General features: G+C 38.5%; 1 protein-coding gene across 1 annotated transcript in view; it reads right to left on the bottom strand.

Annotated features, from left to right (window-relative positions):
• Positions 1 to 455: 455 nt before the first annotated feature.
• The window catches only part of LOC124155462 (probable chitinase 10), a 160,567-nt gene continuing 145,286 nt past the window's right edge, over positions 456 to 15,736 (bottom strand). The window contains exons 4-16 of the mRNA XM_046529296.1: positions 14,520 to 14,699; positions 13,237 to 13,360; positions 12,263 to 12,572; positions 11,269 to 11,507; positions 8,722 to 8,918; positions 6,817 to 7,037; positions 6,270 to 6,424; positions 4,445 to 4,585; positions 3,979 to 4,126; positions 3,589 to 3,774; positions 2,760 to 2,882; positions 2,118 to 2,319; positions 456 to 1,611 (exon numbers count right to left, since the gene is read on the bottom strand). Of these exons, the coding sequence (XP_046385252.1) occupies positions 1,400 to 1,611; positions 2,118 to 2,319; positions 2,760 to 2,882; positions 3,589 to 3,774; positions 3,979 to 4,126; positions 4,445 to 4,585; positions 6,270 to 6,424; positions 6,817 to 7,037; positions 8,722 to 8,918; positions 11,269 to 11,507; positions 12,263 to 12,572; positions 13,237 to 13,360; positions 14,520 to 14,699 (2,438 nt within the window). The 3' untranslated portion in view covers positions 456 to 1,399. The remainder of the gene's footprint in view (positions 1,612 to 2,117; positions 2,320 to 2,759; positions 2,883 to 3,588; positions 3,775 to 3,978; positions 4,127 to 4,444; positions 4,586 to 6,269; positions 6,425 to 6,816; positions 7,038 to 8,721; positions 8,919 to 11,268; positions 11,508 to 12,262; positions 12,573 to 13,236; positions 13,361 to 14,519; positions 14,700 to 15,736) is intronic.

The following is a 15,736-nucleotide window of genomic DNA, read 5'->3' as shown; positions in this document are numbered from 1 at the left end:
TGTCATCTTAATCTTTTACAGCTGAAAAACTATGTTGGAACCTTTGCAGATAAGTTTGAAGAGGTACATACATCCGAATGTACCTCTATCCAGTGGCCGATCCAGAGGAGCCAGGAGGGGCTCTAGCTCCCCCTCCCCCTTTGGTGATCCTATTTTCCAATTTACGCTAGATAAAATGGTAATTTTGTTCAGTTGTCGAAAGTATACAGGGGAGGAGATTCCCCTATCCTGGACCTGATGCTGTGTATATCCAATTGACAATTTAAACTCAGTGGAGCAGTGACATTTGTGAAATTTAAAGAGTACTTTTGCAAGGCCTGCATTTTCATCTTCAATGCTAAACTCTAATGTTGTTATTATTTCCATTGCTTCATTGACTCATCATCATCTAACAGACCTCCCATTTTTCCATAAACATGTGCATCACTGAAAAAAAACCAAATAATTCCTTTCTATTAAAATTAAAAAATAGATATTTATTCACATACCTACAGAGTTCTGAACATTGTATACCATTTGAGACAAATCTCGAATAGTATATACTGATAGTTAATGTTTTTCTGTTGAAGCTGTTTGTAAATTGGGCAAAAAGGAATATGTAAGAGCATGTAATAGATGATTTTTTCTAAGTTAACAATCATTAACACATCAAATTTTTAAATGGGTCACCATTCCGAATTTAAATTAGGCAAACTTCAAGCTCTTTGTGTGAGCACCATGTTGAAACAAAAAAATAAATTATTAACTTTTTTGTTGCCTGGTAATAGTATCTCTCTCACCTTTCATTTGAATTGTACATATAATATAATAATAATAATACTCATACATTCCATTTTTAACAGAAAAGGACTTAAATATGGCAATGCAAGGGAAGTTGCTTGCCAATCTTTCTTTGCTTGTAAGTACTTGCATTAACTCTTCGACCCAAATGGAAAAAAGAGTACACAAAACAGTGCTTATGTACAACACACTCAAGATATTAATCCTCTTCCTGGTGAACTCCTCCTTCAGAACTAATCCTTCAAAATAATGACTACATCTACATGAAGTATTTTTCCTTTCCTCATGCTTTGCCGTGAAATACATCATTAATGCATCCCAAATATAATTTTAAAGATAACTATCAAAATTTAGGTACCAGGAGCCAATCTGACCATTTTGACTGTGTCCATTCGATCTTTAAATATTGTGAATGCATTGCTAGAGAGATGAGTCATTTTATGGTTCCATTTTGCGCAGACGATATGGCAGCCTTTCCTTATTTTGAGCTTCACTCTGATTCTCAGGATGGGGTTTACGGATGAATGGGCCACCATTTAAGTTTCTGCCACTTTCGCAAGAGTAAAAAAATAGTTCATCACAGATCCATATATCTATCCATCACTATTGTCTATCTCGTTTAGGCGGCGGGCGGAGCTGGCGTGTGGTGCATGCATCCTTCCACGTTCTCTGGCCAGTCGCAAACGTTCTCGTTGGGATTGAACACAAGCTGTGATGGGCAAGGCATATGGTGTCGCCTCTCCCCCTCACACATGTAGTACATGGTGCAGTCGAGTTTATCTTTGTGGTAAGATATGTGGCCATCTTCTTCTTCACAAACCACTTCATTTGCTGTGAAAGATGAAAGAAACAAATTAAAATTACTCAAATCGTACAACAGCAAATGGTTAAATTTAAATGTTGCTGGTTTAATCATTTCGTCCATGATTGATTCATAACCGCGAGAATAATTATTGGTGTTGTGATAGTGTTAGCTCCATCAAATTACAAGGCAATCATGATAATAAGTTCATGCATTTTTTTTTTTAAAACGATTATTGAAAAGCTGTAAAATGCTCAGAAAATGAGTTTAGCCTTACTTATCACTCAGTCTGGATAGGAAAACTGGCAATGAAAGGTTAGCTTCCCGTTTAACTGTCGAATCTGGCCAAAAGTAGCTTAAGTTTATGTTTGTTTATGAATGTGTTGTGAAACCCAGTTTTAGGAATGTTTGGAGCACCAGTATTTTTTCGTACATTCGCTAGGCATGAAAGTATGGGAAGGTAACCACAGTATGTCGTTAAATGTTCATGTGTTTCTAGGTAAGATGAAGGTACTTAGCATATGCATATACTTACGATTTCGAGTGGTGTACATTCCACTGGGGCTGTGCGATTCGTATGGGCCATCGTAAACAAGAGGGACTTTGTAGTCTTCCAGCTCAGAATGCATGGCATTGATGAGGGGATACTTTCCAGTTCCGCATGACCCATGGAAGTCATCCATGTCAATGGACCAAATCATGATGCCACCAAAGCCCATTTCTTTCAGCCATGTCATCTGGAATAGCATGTATGAAGTGTTGAAGATCATAGTTGTGGCAGTTCATGTCACAAATAATCCAAAGATATGACGTAAATTCAAAGTACTGAGGCAGCGATGCAATGGAACATTAAATTATTATGACATCATCCATAGAATCTCTGACTTATTCTTGTATTTAGAGTGTTTTGTTCTTTGATATTTTTAGCCGCATAATTCATGACTTTCTTATTTTAATTAATCAGGTACAGAAGTTCCCAAAGGTGAACATTAAAAGACTTTCGTCTTTTGATGAGAATAATAAAGAATGCAGTGCCCGTTACTGTGAATCACACAAGTGGGTACCATGTCATTTCTCACTGTACCGGTCCTCAGTGACAGGGTCCAAGCTAAAAATATTTCTCCAGCACTGGAAAAGGAATCGGTTACATTGACAATAACTTTATGTCGATTCTCACCTTAGTCTTAAGACTTCTCTCATCATCAAATCCAACCCACTGATCATCTCTATAGGCAAAAGGAACCTGCTGTTCATTATCCCATACCAATGTTGTATTTTCTCCATGAAGGAAGTCACACACCTGCAAAAAGAGGAGTAACAATGTAATGAGCTCATTCTTGTATTTAGTTAACTTTGTTTTGCAAAAGTAGCAAGAATATAGATTGTATACGTATGTAATGCATTTCACTTGATTACATAGGTAGGTATTTCTTCCTTGAAATACAAATATGTATGTATATTACTCTTGCAATATCCTGATCAATTTCGGGGTAATGCTTGGGCCATTTCTTCACGTTTTATCATTGTGCATTCATGTGTGTGCTGATCATCAGTGGTAATCCAAATGCAATACATATTCCAAAAAGAGAGATACTCCGTCCACAACCATTTTCAAAGTTATTGCTAACAATGCCAGTTGAAGTATCCTCCTCGTACTTGGTTTGTATTTCATTTTTAGGTAGTATTATGCTGTGTATGTACTTTTTCATTTGTCAGCCTATCATTGTTTACATTTATTTCATGTAGAACATTTCACCAACCATTTACTACTGTTTTACTCATTATTCTTTGATGTAAAATCAAGCTTTCAATAACCTCTTTGTATGTAAACAGTAAGTCAACAGAAGTTCTCAAACAATGCAATAGAATTTAATTCTGAACATTTAAGTTATTCTAGTCATTGATATAATATTTCATCAGCTATGTAATAGTTTATAGCATAAATAGCTATAATGACGTAATTTACATGTATATTTTCCTGATTGCCAGTGGAGTTGGTAGTTTACCTCATAGTAGGACATGAAACCAGCCTCCCCAGTGTATTTGCCAGGGGTTCCACCACCAGATGCTGGGGCTCCAATATCAAACTTGTTTGTGTCCACCAAGTTGAAAGATCGGCCGTAAGTGGGCATTCCAATCATGAGCTTCTCTTTTGGTGCTCCTTGCTTCACCCATTCCCTTGCACTGTAATCCTATTTGAGGAGAAAGTGAGATATCCTTATAATCCTAAAGATATGACTTAATATGTACTCAATCAATGCAATCAGATGTGTCCATTGAAACAAAATAAAAATAAAAACCATTTGGTATCATAAAATGCTTGGAATCCATGGCGTGAATAAGTTTTTTCCATATTAAATTTTAGTATAGATATTTGGAAAGAAAAAAAAACTTACCACAGTCAACTTCTTTTGATAGCTGGTGGCACTCTCCAATGGATAGAGGGGGCTGTTGTGGCCTACTTGCCTTTCCCACTGTCCATGGAAGTCGTAAGTCATTACGTTGATCAAGTCCAGATATTTAGAGATTTCTGGTACGTCATATCTGAAATATAAAAGGAAAGTTTAAAAACCAGGCAATTGCATAGCATAAGATAAGTAATAATTTCAGTGATAGATATGTATATGCTTTGACTTTGCATAGAAAAAGACCAAGTATATTTTTTTCCCGAGAATTTCAGAGGAAGTGATTCCATTCTCCACGTAGTTTCTTTTCAAATTTCGTGGTCTGATTTTTCTGTAATGACCGATTATTTGGATCAGGGTTTTGGGTCTCATTTTGAGTGTGTTATTGTACGAGTGGCTCACGTGAGAATAGGCCAAATTACTCCAACGAGAGACATGTCAAAGGAGTCAGACTTACCCCGCAGCAATGGCTTCAAATGATGCAGGCACTGCGGCAGTGAGCAGCAATCTAGGCTGTCCGGATGACTTAGCTTCGCCCTCAAATGCCAGTCTCAACTCTTTCAATAAGTTAACATAAGCAACTCGGTCATCTGCTCCTCTGTAGGAAAGGATTTTAAAAAAATCACATTACCATAAATCTGATTGGAAGATTTTATGTCAAAATGGAAAAATAATGAGCTTTTCTTTGGTTTCAAAATTTTCGTTAGTGAAAATGTTCATAAGCATATTAGTAGCCTTGGAACGTGGGATAAATGAAATCCTTAGTATGTATATACATATTACCGTAGAAGTTGTTATGATGAGTGCTGAAGATCCCAGGGAAATCGCTCATTATTAGGATAACAAAAACAATAAAGGCTAACAAGGCAATGAAAACAGTTGTGGAAGGGAAGAAGGGCAAAGGATGAGTTACCTAGGACAGGTTATAAAGGATGAAAAAAAGACAAAATACGTCACAATGAAAAGGCTAGCGGAAATGAGAGATGAATGGAGAGCTGCGTCAAACACATATAAGGATTGTTGACTAATTATGATGATGATAAGGCTTAACTCCTAATAGATGATGTCTATCAAAAATGTTATCTTTTTCAGGTTATTATGGCACGAAAAGTAGAATATTTGAGTTATTTTCACATTTATATTAATCCAGAAGAAAATGAATCAATATTAAAATATTATTTTTGATTATATTTATGTTTTAAAAATAAGCATATTCAGTTTCTTTTGTACTCTCGTTTGGACTCCTTCTAATTTTGGGTGGATTATGGGTTCTGTTACCCCAATGATAAGATGCAAACAGTGAAAAGTTGATGTTTGGATATGTTACACTGAATACTTAATGAAGGAATGCTCTCTTTTGAGTGAATATAATAAAAAAACTCAATACTTTAGTCTTTAAGTATCTTCCAAAGCTCCTTTGAGAAGACCTGCGGCAGTTTAGAGTCCCCTCCCCCTTGCTTTCATCCGCAGACGGTGCCACATTACTTACTATGTACTTTGCTGATCCCTATCACTGTCATTTGGGCTGCAACGGATGAGCCACCTATTGTGTCAAATATAACTTAAAAGCAATTTTCACTGCTAGTGTTATTATCTCTGAGGGATTGCAACGTTAGCATCGTAGGCAAAATCAAAAGAAGAGTGAGTCCAATTATGACGTGACCATGGTGAGCGTGCATCCCTCCTAGCTTCACAGTGGTGCCCAGACAAGGAATTAAGGCATTAGTGAATGATGATATCCATAAATTGTAGAGAAGGCAATAATTTTTCATTTTTGTACCACAATTATGCCTTACACCTGAGATAAAGTTACAACCATCGTGAGGTTGAAGTTTGGCACAGGGTTATCCTGTGAGTCATACTTCCCGGTCGACTTACGCATTGAAATGGACTTGTTATTCCGCTAACCCAACTACGGGCACTCATTATGAGTGGATGATTTCCCTGTGCTTTTCCACTTGGGCTAACCAACACAAAAAATCACTTGCTATAGCACTGCCCTCGCAATTATCCCCACTCGTTATAACAGATTGTGCTTTATATCCTCATTCGATAATATGTATTGATTTTACATATGATGCCCCTTTTGCACATATAGGTCACGCTTTTGATGAAGAATGAACAAAAATAGCATTGATATGGTTGTCATTTTCTGTAAGTGAGCCTTATGAAATTTCACAATTTTAATAATTATTTCAGCGCTCACTTTGGAAAGAGTGTGCATATCATTCTGTTTTTGATCAAGGGTTATTGCATGAATGGTGCCAGAGATGCCTTCATACCTTGGGTATTCCCAGTCCACATCTAGTCCATTGAACTTGTATTTCCTGAGAAATTCTATGGCATCATAGACAAACTGGTTCATTCGGAAGACGTTGGATGTAAGCTCCTTGAAGGGAGTGGAACCAAACGCCCACCCTCCAATCGCCAGAAGAACCTGCAAAGAAAAATCGAGCCTCTCAGTATAACTCAAATTGGATTCTAACAAGAAATGGAGCAAAAATGAACTAAGTGATTCAGCCATTTATTAAAAATACATATTGCTATGTATTTGTGAAATGGGAAAAAAATTAATAAGGAATCTTATAAAATAATTCTAGCCTTTCATGCTCATTTGGACATCTTCTCCATAAATTTGTAGAATCATATTTTTATAGCTTCCAAACATCTGTCATCATGGAAGATTTTCGTTGGAACAGTTCAAGCTGATAAGGGTTTGCTTTACCTAACCTTTAAACAGGACTTATATTTCTCCTGCACCAACCTTAGAAATCTTCCATCATGTCCATACAGGGAGTTAATCATAGTTGAAAATAAAAGGAGCGTTACCTTCAGCTTTGGGTTCTCCTCTCTTAAGGCAATGACCTTCTCGTACATCTCTGGATCCTTGTCTTCATCAGCGGCCGCTAAGCGATGGTCACGTAGAGTAGCAAAGGCAAAGATGACGTGAGTGCAAAGGGCAGCGTTCACATCTTCTGGGCCAAATTTTCCTGCTCCAGGCCTCTTTGAGGACCAACTGGTCATATAACAGAGCACCTGAGCTGGACGGGCTGCAATGAGGCCAAAATAGGGAATTTTTAAAAAGTGCCATTCAGCGAGGACTGATCAAATCTAAAGAGGAGAGAGAGATGTTAATGGGTTGAATGGTACTAGAAGAGTGTGCATGTAGGGAAATCCACTGATAACAGTGAGAAGTCCATGACAGAAGTGGGATCGATTAGAAAAGTGAAAAGTTTTAGGTGAATGGGGAAAATGGGTACTAATGAGGCCAAGGGCGTACCCAGGATCAAAACTAGGGGGGGGGGGGGGGGGGGGGGGACAAGCTGTGGTTGTTCAAGTTGTAGGTGATATTTAAGCATGGAAAAGGTGAATGAATCAACATTTGAGGAAACTGTAACAGCTTTTTATTAGTTTTTAAAATTATTTGCTTGAAAAAATATTGTTTTCCTCAAAGACATTTGCGATTTTTGCTTCTAGGGGGGGAGGAGCTGCCCCCTCCTGCCCCTCGCTGGGTATGTCCATGCATGAGGCCATGAAGAGGGAATAATTTAAAAGACCAGTGAAATTTTCGAGATGATAATAATTTGATGTATAAAGTTTCACAAAAATTTCTTGTTGTAATAAGTCAGTTGTAGGTGATACATATTTATTCCTTCTTGATTTTCATAATACATAACTTAATTATGCTATGCTAGCTCTAAGGATGTAGTTGTTTGAGGAATGGTTAGTGATTTTTTTTTACTATCAATTCAAAGTCGTCTGGCATAATGCACTAAAATCTATTTTTTTTGCCATTGTGAAATTCTCTAGAGTGGTTGCTTTAATAGGTTTTTAACCCCATGCTCACACTATCATTTTTGGCTGCTATCAACCTCCAAATACCAAGATGATTTATCAATGAATTCACCAAATAGTGAAAATTGAAATTCTCTGTGATCAAGAAATTGAAAACTCTTGATAATTATGCACCCTTCAACCTTCAAAGCTGACCTTTTCTAAGTTTTCTTTCCTTCCCTTTCTATTTGCACGTACATATCAGCCTATCTCCCTTTCCTTCAAGTATAAATACAGCAGAATCCTGATAATCCAGCTTTGGTTTACCCGTGTTGCTGAACACCCATGCTCCTTCGATGCTTTCAGCGATCTTTATAAAAACATAAAATCGGATGCAATAGCACCAGGATATTTGCTTTTTAATGTAAGGCTACACCAGACTTATTATTTCCATCATAATCTCCTTTGTGAAGTGGAATTATTCTATTTACTTGCTGATGAGGAATGTTTCTTGTTTACTTGGACGTCTGCTCTGGCATTGCAGTGGGAATCGTCAGTGGCGGGAAAAAAATCTTGATTCATTTTCGAAGATCATTCAATGATCAACCAATCGTACACGAAGAGAAATGTTATCTATGATCTTTAACTGTATATTTCATATTGCAAATGCATAATTAATGACAAAATTTATTTTGACAAAAATATCTTTTTGCCAAAATATTGCTAATATGTATGTATTACAATATTATTGGTTGCTTGGTTTAGTTCAACTCTGACTTACAGACATTCTGAGAAAACTTACTCGTCCATTAGGTAACTGGGGACCACCTATACTACTTCAAAAGGATGTTTTGTTTGCTCTCAGATTTGAATGCTAAATTGATTGGTCTAAATATATTTATCTTAAACTTGGAAAGCAGAGACGGAAACCGCCAGTCTCGCTGAGGATTTTATACTCACTGTTGGCATCTGAGACTTCCTGGATGTCATTCTGTATTTGAGGTGTTCCCTTAGTCTTGACACGGTTCAGCAGTTCGTTGACGGAGATCTTGATGGGTGGGGGGATGGAAGCCTCTGTCTTCAACACGTTCTTGGCCACCTTGCTCCAGTCAATGTCTTTTGCATTTCCTGCTCGTGGAACGCCTCTCAGCTCTTCCCTGATGGATCAAGGTATTTGTTTATTAATATTTTTTTAATGCCTTTATTAGCTATACCCAGTATGTAATGAAATGCATATTAAAAAGGCAAATCATTATCTAAGAGCATTATGTAAGTAATTACTATCTGACTTTCTCTACTTTTAGAAAATTCATCAAAAGAGATACATCAGAATATGTAATGCAATTATAGTTTGCCATTGTTTTTATGTGCTATTTAAAACATCTTTGGCTTAAATTTTCGTAAGGCCCTTATTAGACGAGGTAGCCAGGCGACGTCGCCAGCGACGGTAGCTGGCGACGTCGCTGGCTACCAAACCTAGTAGCCAGTTATGTAGCCAGTTCAGTAGCCAGAATTTTTCCGTTTTCTCTCAGTTTGCTGTGAACTATAGTGGACTGCGTTGTGAGTGGTAACGTTATCTTAATTTTGTGTCGGCCAACTTCTGGCACTTTTTCACGAGCTCTTCATGCTTTTTCTTTTGGTCGTCTTTCTGCGGCTCTTCTTTTTTCTTCTTCTCTCCGCGTATCTCTTCCACTGAATCAGAAGATGTAGGCATTTTCTCAACTGGCGTGGACATACTGAACAACTCACCCACTCACAACAGAACACAACACAACCGTGAGCAGTACCAAGCGAGGTGTACTGACCGAGTAGCCTGGCGACCTCGTGTAATAAGCTCCGTATGCTACAACGCAGCGTCGCCAGTATGGGTAGCCAATGGCGACCGGAGTGGCGACGGGGCTCGGTAGCCAGTCAGTCGCCAAAGTGTGGCTACGTCGCTGGCTACCCTCGTGTAATAAGGCCCATAAGAATCAATGACCCACGACAAGCTGGGTAGCCAGGTTCGTCGCTGGCGACGTCGCCTGGCTACCTCGTCTAATAAGGGCCTAAGGTCTACCATGAGTTATATCCATATCCAAACCAACCTTTGGTCTGAAACAGTGAGTGAATGAGAGTGTAGTTTAATGTAGTATGTACCTAATAGTGGCGCAGCGAGGGGGGAATTTTGGGGGATAAACCTCCCCCTCCCCCAGAGCTCACAGAAATTTTTAAGTTAAATCTGTTTTACTTAATTGGATTAATATTGCTTATAGAATAGTGTGAGGATTAATAAAATACCCCTCAGAAGGCTGTAAAAATCACCATTTTGAACCATTTATCTTATTATTTTTTTGGCAGAGGGCCTCCGCACCTCCTGCTTACCCTGGCGGGGTATACCACACCCCCAGGCACCCCAGTATTAGTTGCATCTGAAATCCCCCTAGCCTTAATTCCTAGCTGTGCCCCTGGTAGGTATCTAATGATAAAATGTTTTAGAATTGTAATCATTTCAGTTTTACTAAATATGCTTGCTATTTTCAGAATTTTATTTATGCCATGCATCAGTCCATGCTTTCCTTTGATAAGTGGTAATAGTGCTAACTCCGGTTCATGCTATGTGTGATATTCACATGTGTTGGCATGTACACATTCAGGCAAGGGTGTCCACTAGAATTTCTTATTTAGCCCTATTTTCCTTGGAATGAATTTTAATACCCAGCAAAACTTGCCTACTAGGGTCAATATTATGAATGTAATTTTTTTACAAATTTTTTTCGTATCTTATATCTGAATTTTCACTTTAAATTTTCCAAATTTCTACAAGAACAATGGAATAATTTTTTTCAGTTAGATTGACCATATTTTTGTGCTAAAAGTCATCAGTAATGAGAAAAATTGCCATTTTTTGAGGGGCTGCCCTGATTGTTCAATGGTTTAGTTTTCGATTTTGGGACATGAAAGGATGATGGCTGTCTATTGGGGAACACCTCCCGTTGGGTTTGACATGAGGGTGGACCAAAGTCCTCCCTCGTTAACAATTCCCATTCCCAGGTTCTCCATGTCATACCCCTCCTCCTCGTCACCTTTGGAAATATACTAACAAGCAAAGACACAAGACTGATCAGACTCAAAATACAGTGTCGTGAAACCAACCTTCTTAGTAAATAGTTTGGAAAAGTACAAAATTGTCGATCAAATCACCACTATTACATAAATGATGATCTGAGTCAGTGGCGTAACTAGGAATATGCTTTGGGGTAAGTGGGGGCTACCCCCCCAGGAAACTGGGATTTCAGGAAATTAAAAAAAAAATAACATGCCTGAAAATGCATTTTACATCATTTTGGCCCTTAAAATTGAACTATTAGCAGATGCAGTTATTATATATCAAATCCAGACAAGATTTTAAAATAATTTTTTGATTTCTCTGAGGCTTTGGGTGGGGGGGGGGGGGGGGGGGAAATCCCCTAATTCCCCCCCCCCCCCAATAGTTACGCCACTGATCTGAGTCTCTGAAATGGTTCTCACCTCATGGCTGCAATCAGTGGGTACTTGACTCCTCCGCCGCACACTGCCCCTGTGAAGTCGTCCATGTCAACGGTCCAAACCATGGCACCAGCAAATCCTCCGTCCTTGATCCATTGCATCTTGTTACGGATGCTGCGCTCATCGTCGAATCCCACCCATTGGTCACCCTTCACGCAATAGGGCACCTTCATCTCATCATCCCAAATGTACGAGGCTCCGCTGCGCAACATCTCACACACCTGAATGAAGAGGCAAAGATGGATTGGTGAGAGAGAGAAACTGAGTCTTCAACTCGCGAGCTTGTCCAAAGTCTTCCTATAAAAAGGGGGCTTTGATAAAACCTATAGGGAAATCCGATATCTTTGACGAGGGGCTACAAAATGGAAAGATAAAACAATTTAGAACTCCAATCTCCTATGTTTATTCTTGGCTACATGCATCAGGAAATTATTTGTAACGTATGGTCATATAAAAAATTGTCTTATGTGAAAGCATCAAAATTATGCCATTTCATCTTTGCCATTGACTTTAATGTGCAGATAATAATATTATGATTGTTTAAGTAATGTAGGTTTTATGAGGGGTTTACATAATTTAGTGACTTTTTAGATGACCAAAAATGAAGTCTCGTTCTAAACTGTTGAGCTCAGGCTCATGGTTGAAAGAAATAAGGACTACTACAAAGTACATATTTAAATGTAGGGAGCACACTAGGTTAATTTCTTGAGCCTTCAGTCCTATTAGGTATTTTCATCTAATCATGAATCATGTTAGGATTTTTGCTCATGTTCTTTCATAGCATTTGAGCGTTCAATTTAAATATGTATATTCTTATGATCGTGTGCTATGTTTCAGTAGCAGCAGCTTAGAACAGATGTGCCAGTGAGCAAGGGACCCTGACTGAGGCACAATGGGATGGGAGTGATATTTAGAGGCTGCCCGGATGTGAGACGAGCAGTTTGAACTGATGCCTTTGATTGCGTGGACAACTCACTTCGTAGTAGGCGAGGAATCCACTCTCCTTGGTGTAGTCTCCGGCCTTGCCGCCGCCGCTGGCTGGGGAGTTCACGCCGTACTTGGCAGGGTTGGAGAGGGTGAAGGTTCGGCCGTAGGTTGCCATACCAATGACGAGCTTGTCCTTGGGGGCACCAAGCTTCACCCACATGTTGGCCGCATGGTCCACCGACAGCTGCTTCCTCCACTCGGAGTCAGAGGAGGGCGCGTAGAGTGGTGCGTTGTGCCCTGTCTCCCTCTCCCACTTGCCGTGGAAGTCGTACGCCATCAGGTTGATGAAATCCAGGTAACTGTAGGAACATTTGGGTTCTCAGCAGGGATCTTTAACCTTACCTTGCCTCTCTCTACACTACATGATCATTTCACAGGTGGATTCATAAATGATGGCCGTAAGATTTCACAGTTTACTTTGATAAATTAGGTAACTTTTTTCAGCTTAGCGCACTCAAACTGATTGCTTTTGAGGAATTGTACTTGCTCATAAATTTGAATTGTGCTGCAAAAGCTGTTCCTCGTGGGAAATGCTGTGTGCAAAAACCTGCTTGACATTTTGCTCTTCCCGTTGGGAACTTAATCAAGAGAATGTCAAGCTGAAATGTATCTTACGCAGCATTTTTAACAACTAACCAAATATTTAATATTTATTTCAGGATTGAGTTTTTTAATTTACAATCAAATACATACATAGCATAATCCCCTACATGGATGGTTAATCTCCCAAATACTTGATGTGGGTGTGTGTACCCTTGTAAAACTCCATGTTAGATGAAATGAAAATAATTAGATTAGAGGAAATTTTTATGACCAAGCTTTCAACTGTGACATGAAAATCTGTGAAATGTCTCACAGCTGATTGTTTTCATTGAAACCCTAACGGAGACAATAGATGAGTGAGTTAGGTGGTTGCTTTGTTTGGTGCAGAGAGTATGAGGAGCATGTCTTTGCAGGTCTCACCTGGCGACTGCAGGGACGTCGTATCCGGCACGCACGTTGTCTGGACCCACGGGCACGGCAGCTGTCAGCAACAACCTCTGTTTGCGCACCTCCTGCGCCTCCGCTTCAAACGCCTCGCGAAGCTCTGCAGGAGCAAAAGAAAGGATGACACACTTTCCAGAGAGTACGTTCACTTTTCTAGTTTTACGAATTAAATCTGGAAATGATAGTTTATACCTTGCTACGCATTGCACGTTGAGTGAAATAATGTTGATATTATTGCCTGTTATTGGTATTTGTTGATATTCTGAGTTTCTTTCAGCACGAGTTGATCCTTTCTTTTGGATAGGGTAAAATATATTTTGGCCGAAGGTGGGATTCATTTATAGCACAAAGCAGCTGATTCAACAAATTGCAAAATTAGAATATGGGCAGCTTCTGTTTCTCCTTCGTCTGTTTTGTGTGTCAAAGTCATCAAAGGAGGCTTAAATTTTACAGTAGGTTAACTGAAATTGCAGTTTTGCGAGTCATTCTGGAAGCTACAAATGAACTGTTGGAAGGAGAGGAAAAAATTGAAGCTAATGCTTGCATCTACGTACCACCTCATCAGCCACCTTGATTGACACATGGTGGGGTGTATCACACTGTCTGTTGTTTACTTGGAAGAGAAATTATGGTGTGCGCTGTGAATATTTTTGATGAGGGAATAATTTATACTTAAGTTCTTTATTGTTTCTGGGAAAAACGAATTACAATTACTATCCTTAGTACGAAGTATCTTGCTTATTTCAGGCAAAGTACATATTGCATAAAACTTTTAGAGAAGAGCAATAATAATTTGCCTGTACTGGGTTTTGAAGCTGTATCTCTTGTGAGAGCTCCGCTTAATGTGAGTGAGTTGAAAAGAGAAAAATCCAATCCCACATCCGGTAGATTCTGCTGCCAAAAAAGCATATGATTACAGGTGTCTTGTATTTTATCAAATTTCATACTTACCTACTAAAAGAGGAAAATTGTACATATTTGCATGTACCTCGTTATTCTCTATTTTTGGCGGTACTACAATCTCTACTACCCATACCAGACAAAACTTTAAAATATAAAATGCATAATTTTGCTTTTCAATGCTTATTTTTTTCTGATTTTTCATGATTTTTTATGCATATTATGAACCCATTTTGGTCTATGATATGATATTAAACATAGTATGATCATGATGTAAGAGAACTGTGAACTATTTCTCAGTTATTAAGGCACATTGACCGATTGCCTTCAAGCCCACATGTAGTGTGGATTTTTCATACCTTTGAGAAGGAGCACATAGTTTTTCTTGTCATCCGTTCCTTTCGGGTATTCCCAATCGATGTCAAGACCGTCGAAGTTTCGGTCCCTCAGGAAAGGTATGGCGCTGTAGATGAACGTCTGTCTGGCATAACGTGTGGCAGACATGTCCTTAAATTTCTGTGTACCAAAAGACCATCCACCTGAAGGATAAAAAATTGCATCAGCACTGATTAATCTTCAAAGCTTTAAAATGAGTCTTTGGAAACTGTTATTGAAAATATATGTACGATTCATAAGCGTCATGTATTAGAGGAGGATGCAAATAAGAAGAATCTATAAAAATTAAAGGTGATTTCCACACCATTAATCTCATAAAAATACTCATTAAACTGATAAAAGTTTTATGCTAAGGACAACTATAAGTCACTATTCCTTGGCACAAAGAAATATTTGAATGAATGAGCTGTCGAATGCTGTGATACAATTTTTTTTTTAGAATTCTGAGGGAGGAAGGGGGATTCTATTCCTCTCCCCCATAGATATGCCATCGTAACAAGTGTTGGTAAATTTATTTCCATTTAGCCCGTTAGCACCCAAAGTTTTTTTAAAATCACACATATTTCACTTTTATAAAATATGATACATATGATCTCAACTCAATGAACACAATTGAAAACTGAGTGAATTATAGAGGAAACCTTCTACTAAGTATGTGCACAGAAATTTACGCTAAAATTTACATAATAAATGCATTGCAGGAGTATTGGCTCGGCACTGCACTGGGTGCCATACTGCACCCACGGGCATTGATGGGTTAATACAAAATATATCAATTTGCATTAAATCCTCTCCTGCTTACAGGTTTTCTGAAGTAATTTCCGAAAATTATGATAATGAAATGAAAAATCTTAGTTAGAGGAAGCCCAATTTTTTTATTCTGGACACAACCTACCAGGCTAGATTTTTAGGATATATATTATGCCTCATGTGATAATTTAAAAAGATGCTTCCTTGTAATTTAAGTAAAAATTAAATATTGATCATAGATTACATAGATCATATGGATGCTTAGTTTACCAGCGTATTACGTACTAAACATGAGGATTGGGTGATAAAATTTTTGGTTCTTTCCCAGCAAGCAATTGAAGTAAAGTTTTCTCGGGTTTTGCATCGGGTCGGGATGTCCCCTTCTAGCATTTTGATGAACAACTCGCCCATCATCTTCAGGGCAGTGGTG

This window comes from Ischnura elegans, chromosome 1 (assembly GCF_921293095.1).
Source record: "Ischnura elegans chromosome 1, ioIscEleg1.1, whole genome shotgun sequence".
Classification (NCBI taxonomy): Eukaryota; Metazoa; Arthropoda; class Insecta; order Odonata; family Coenagrionidae; genus Ischnura; species Ischnura elegans.
The sequence above is the reverse complement of the archived record's forward strand: the minus strand, read 5'-3'. Positions and strand labels throughout refer to the sequence as shown.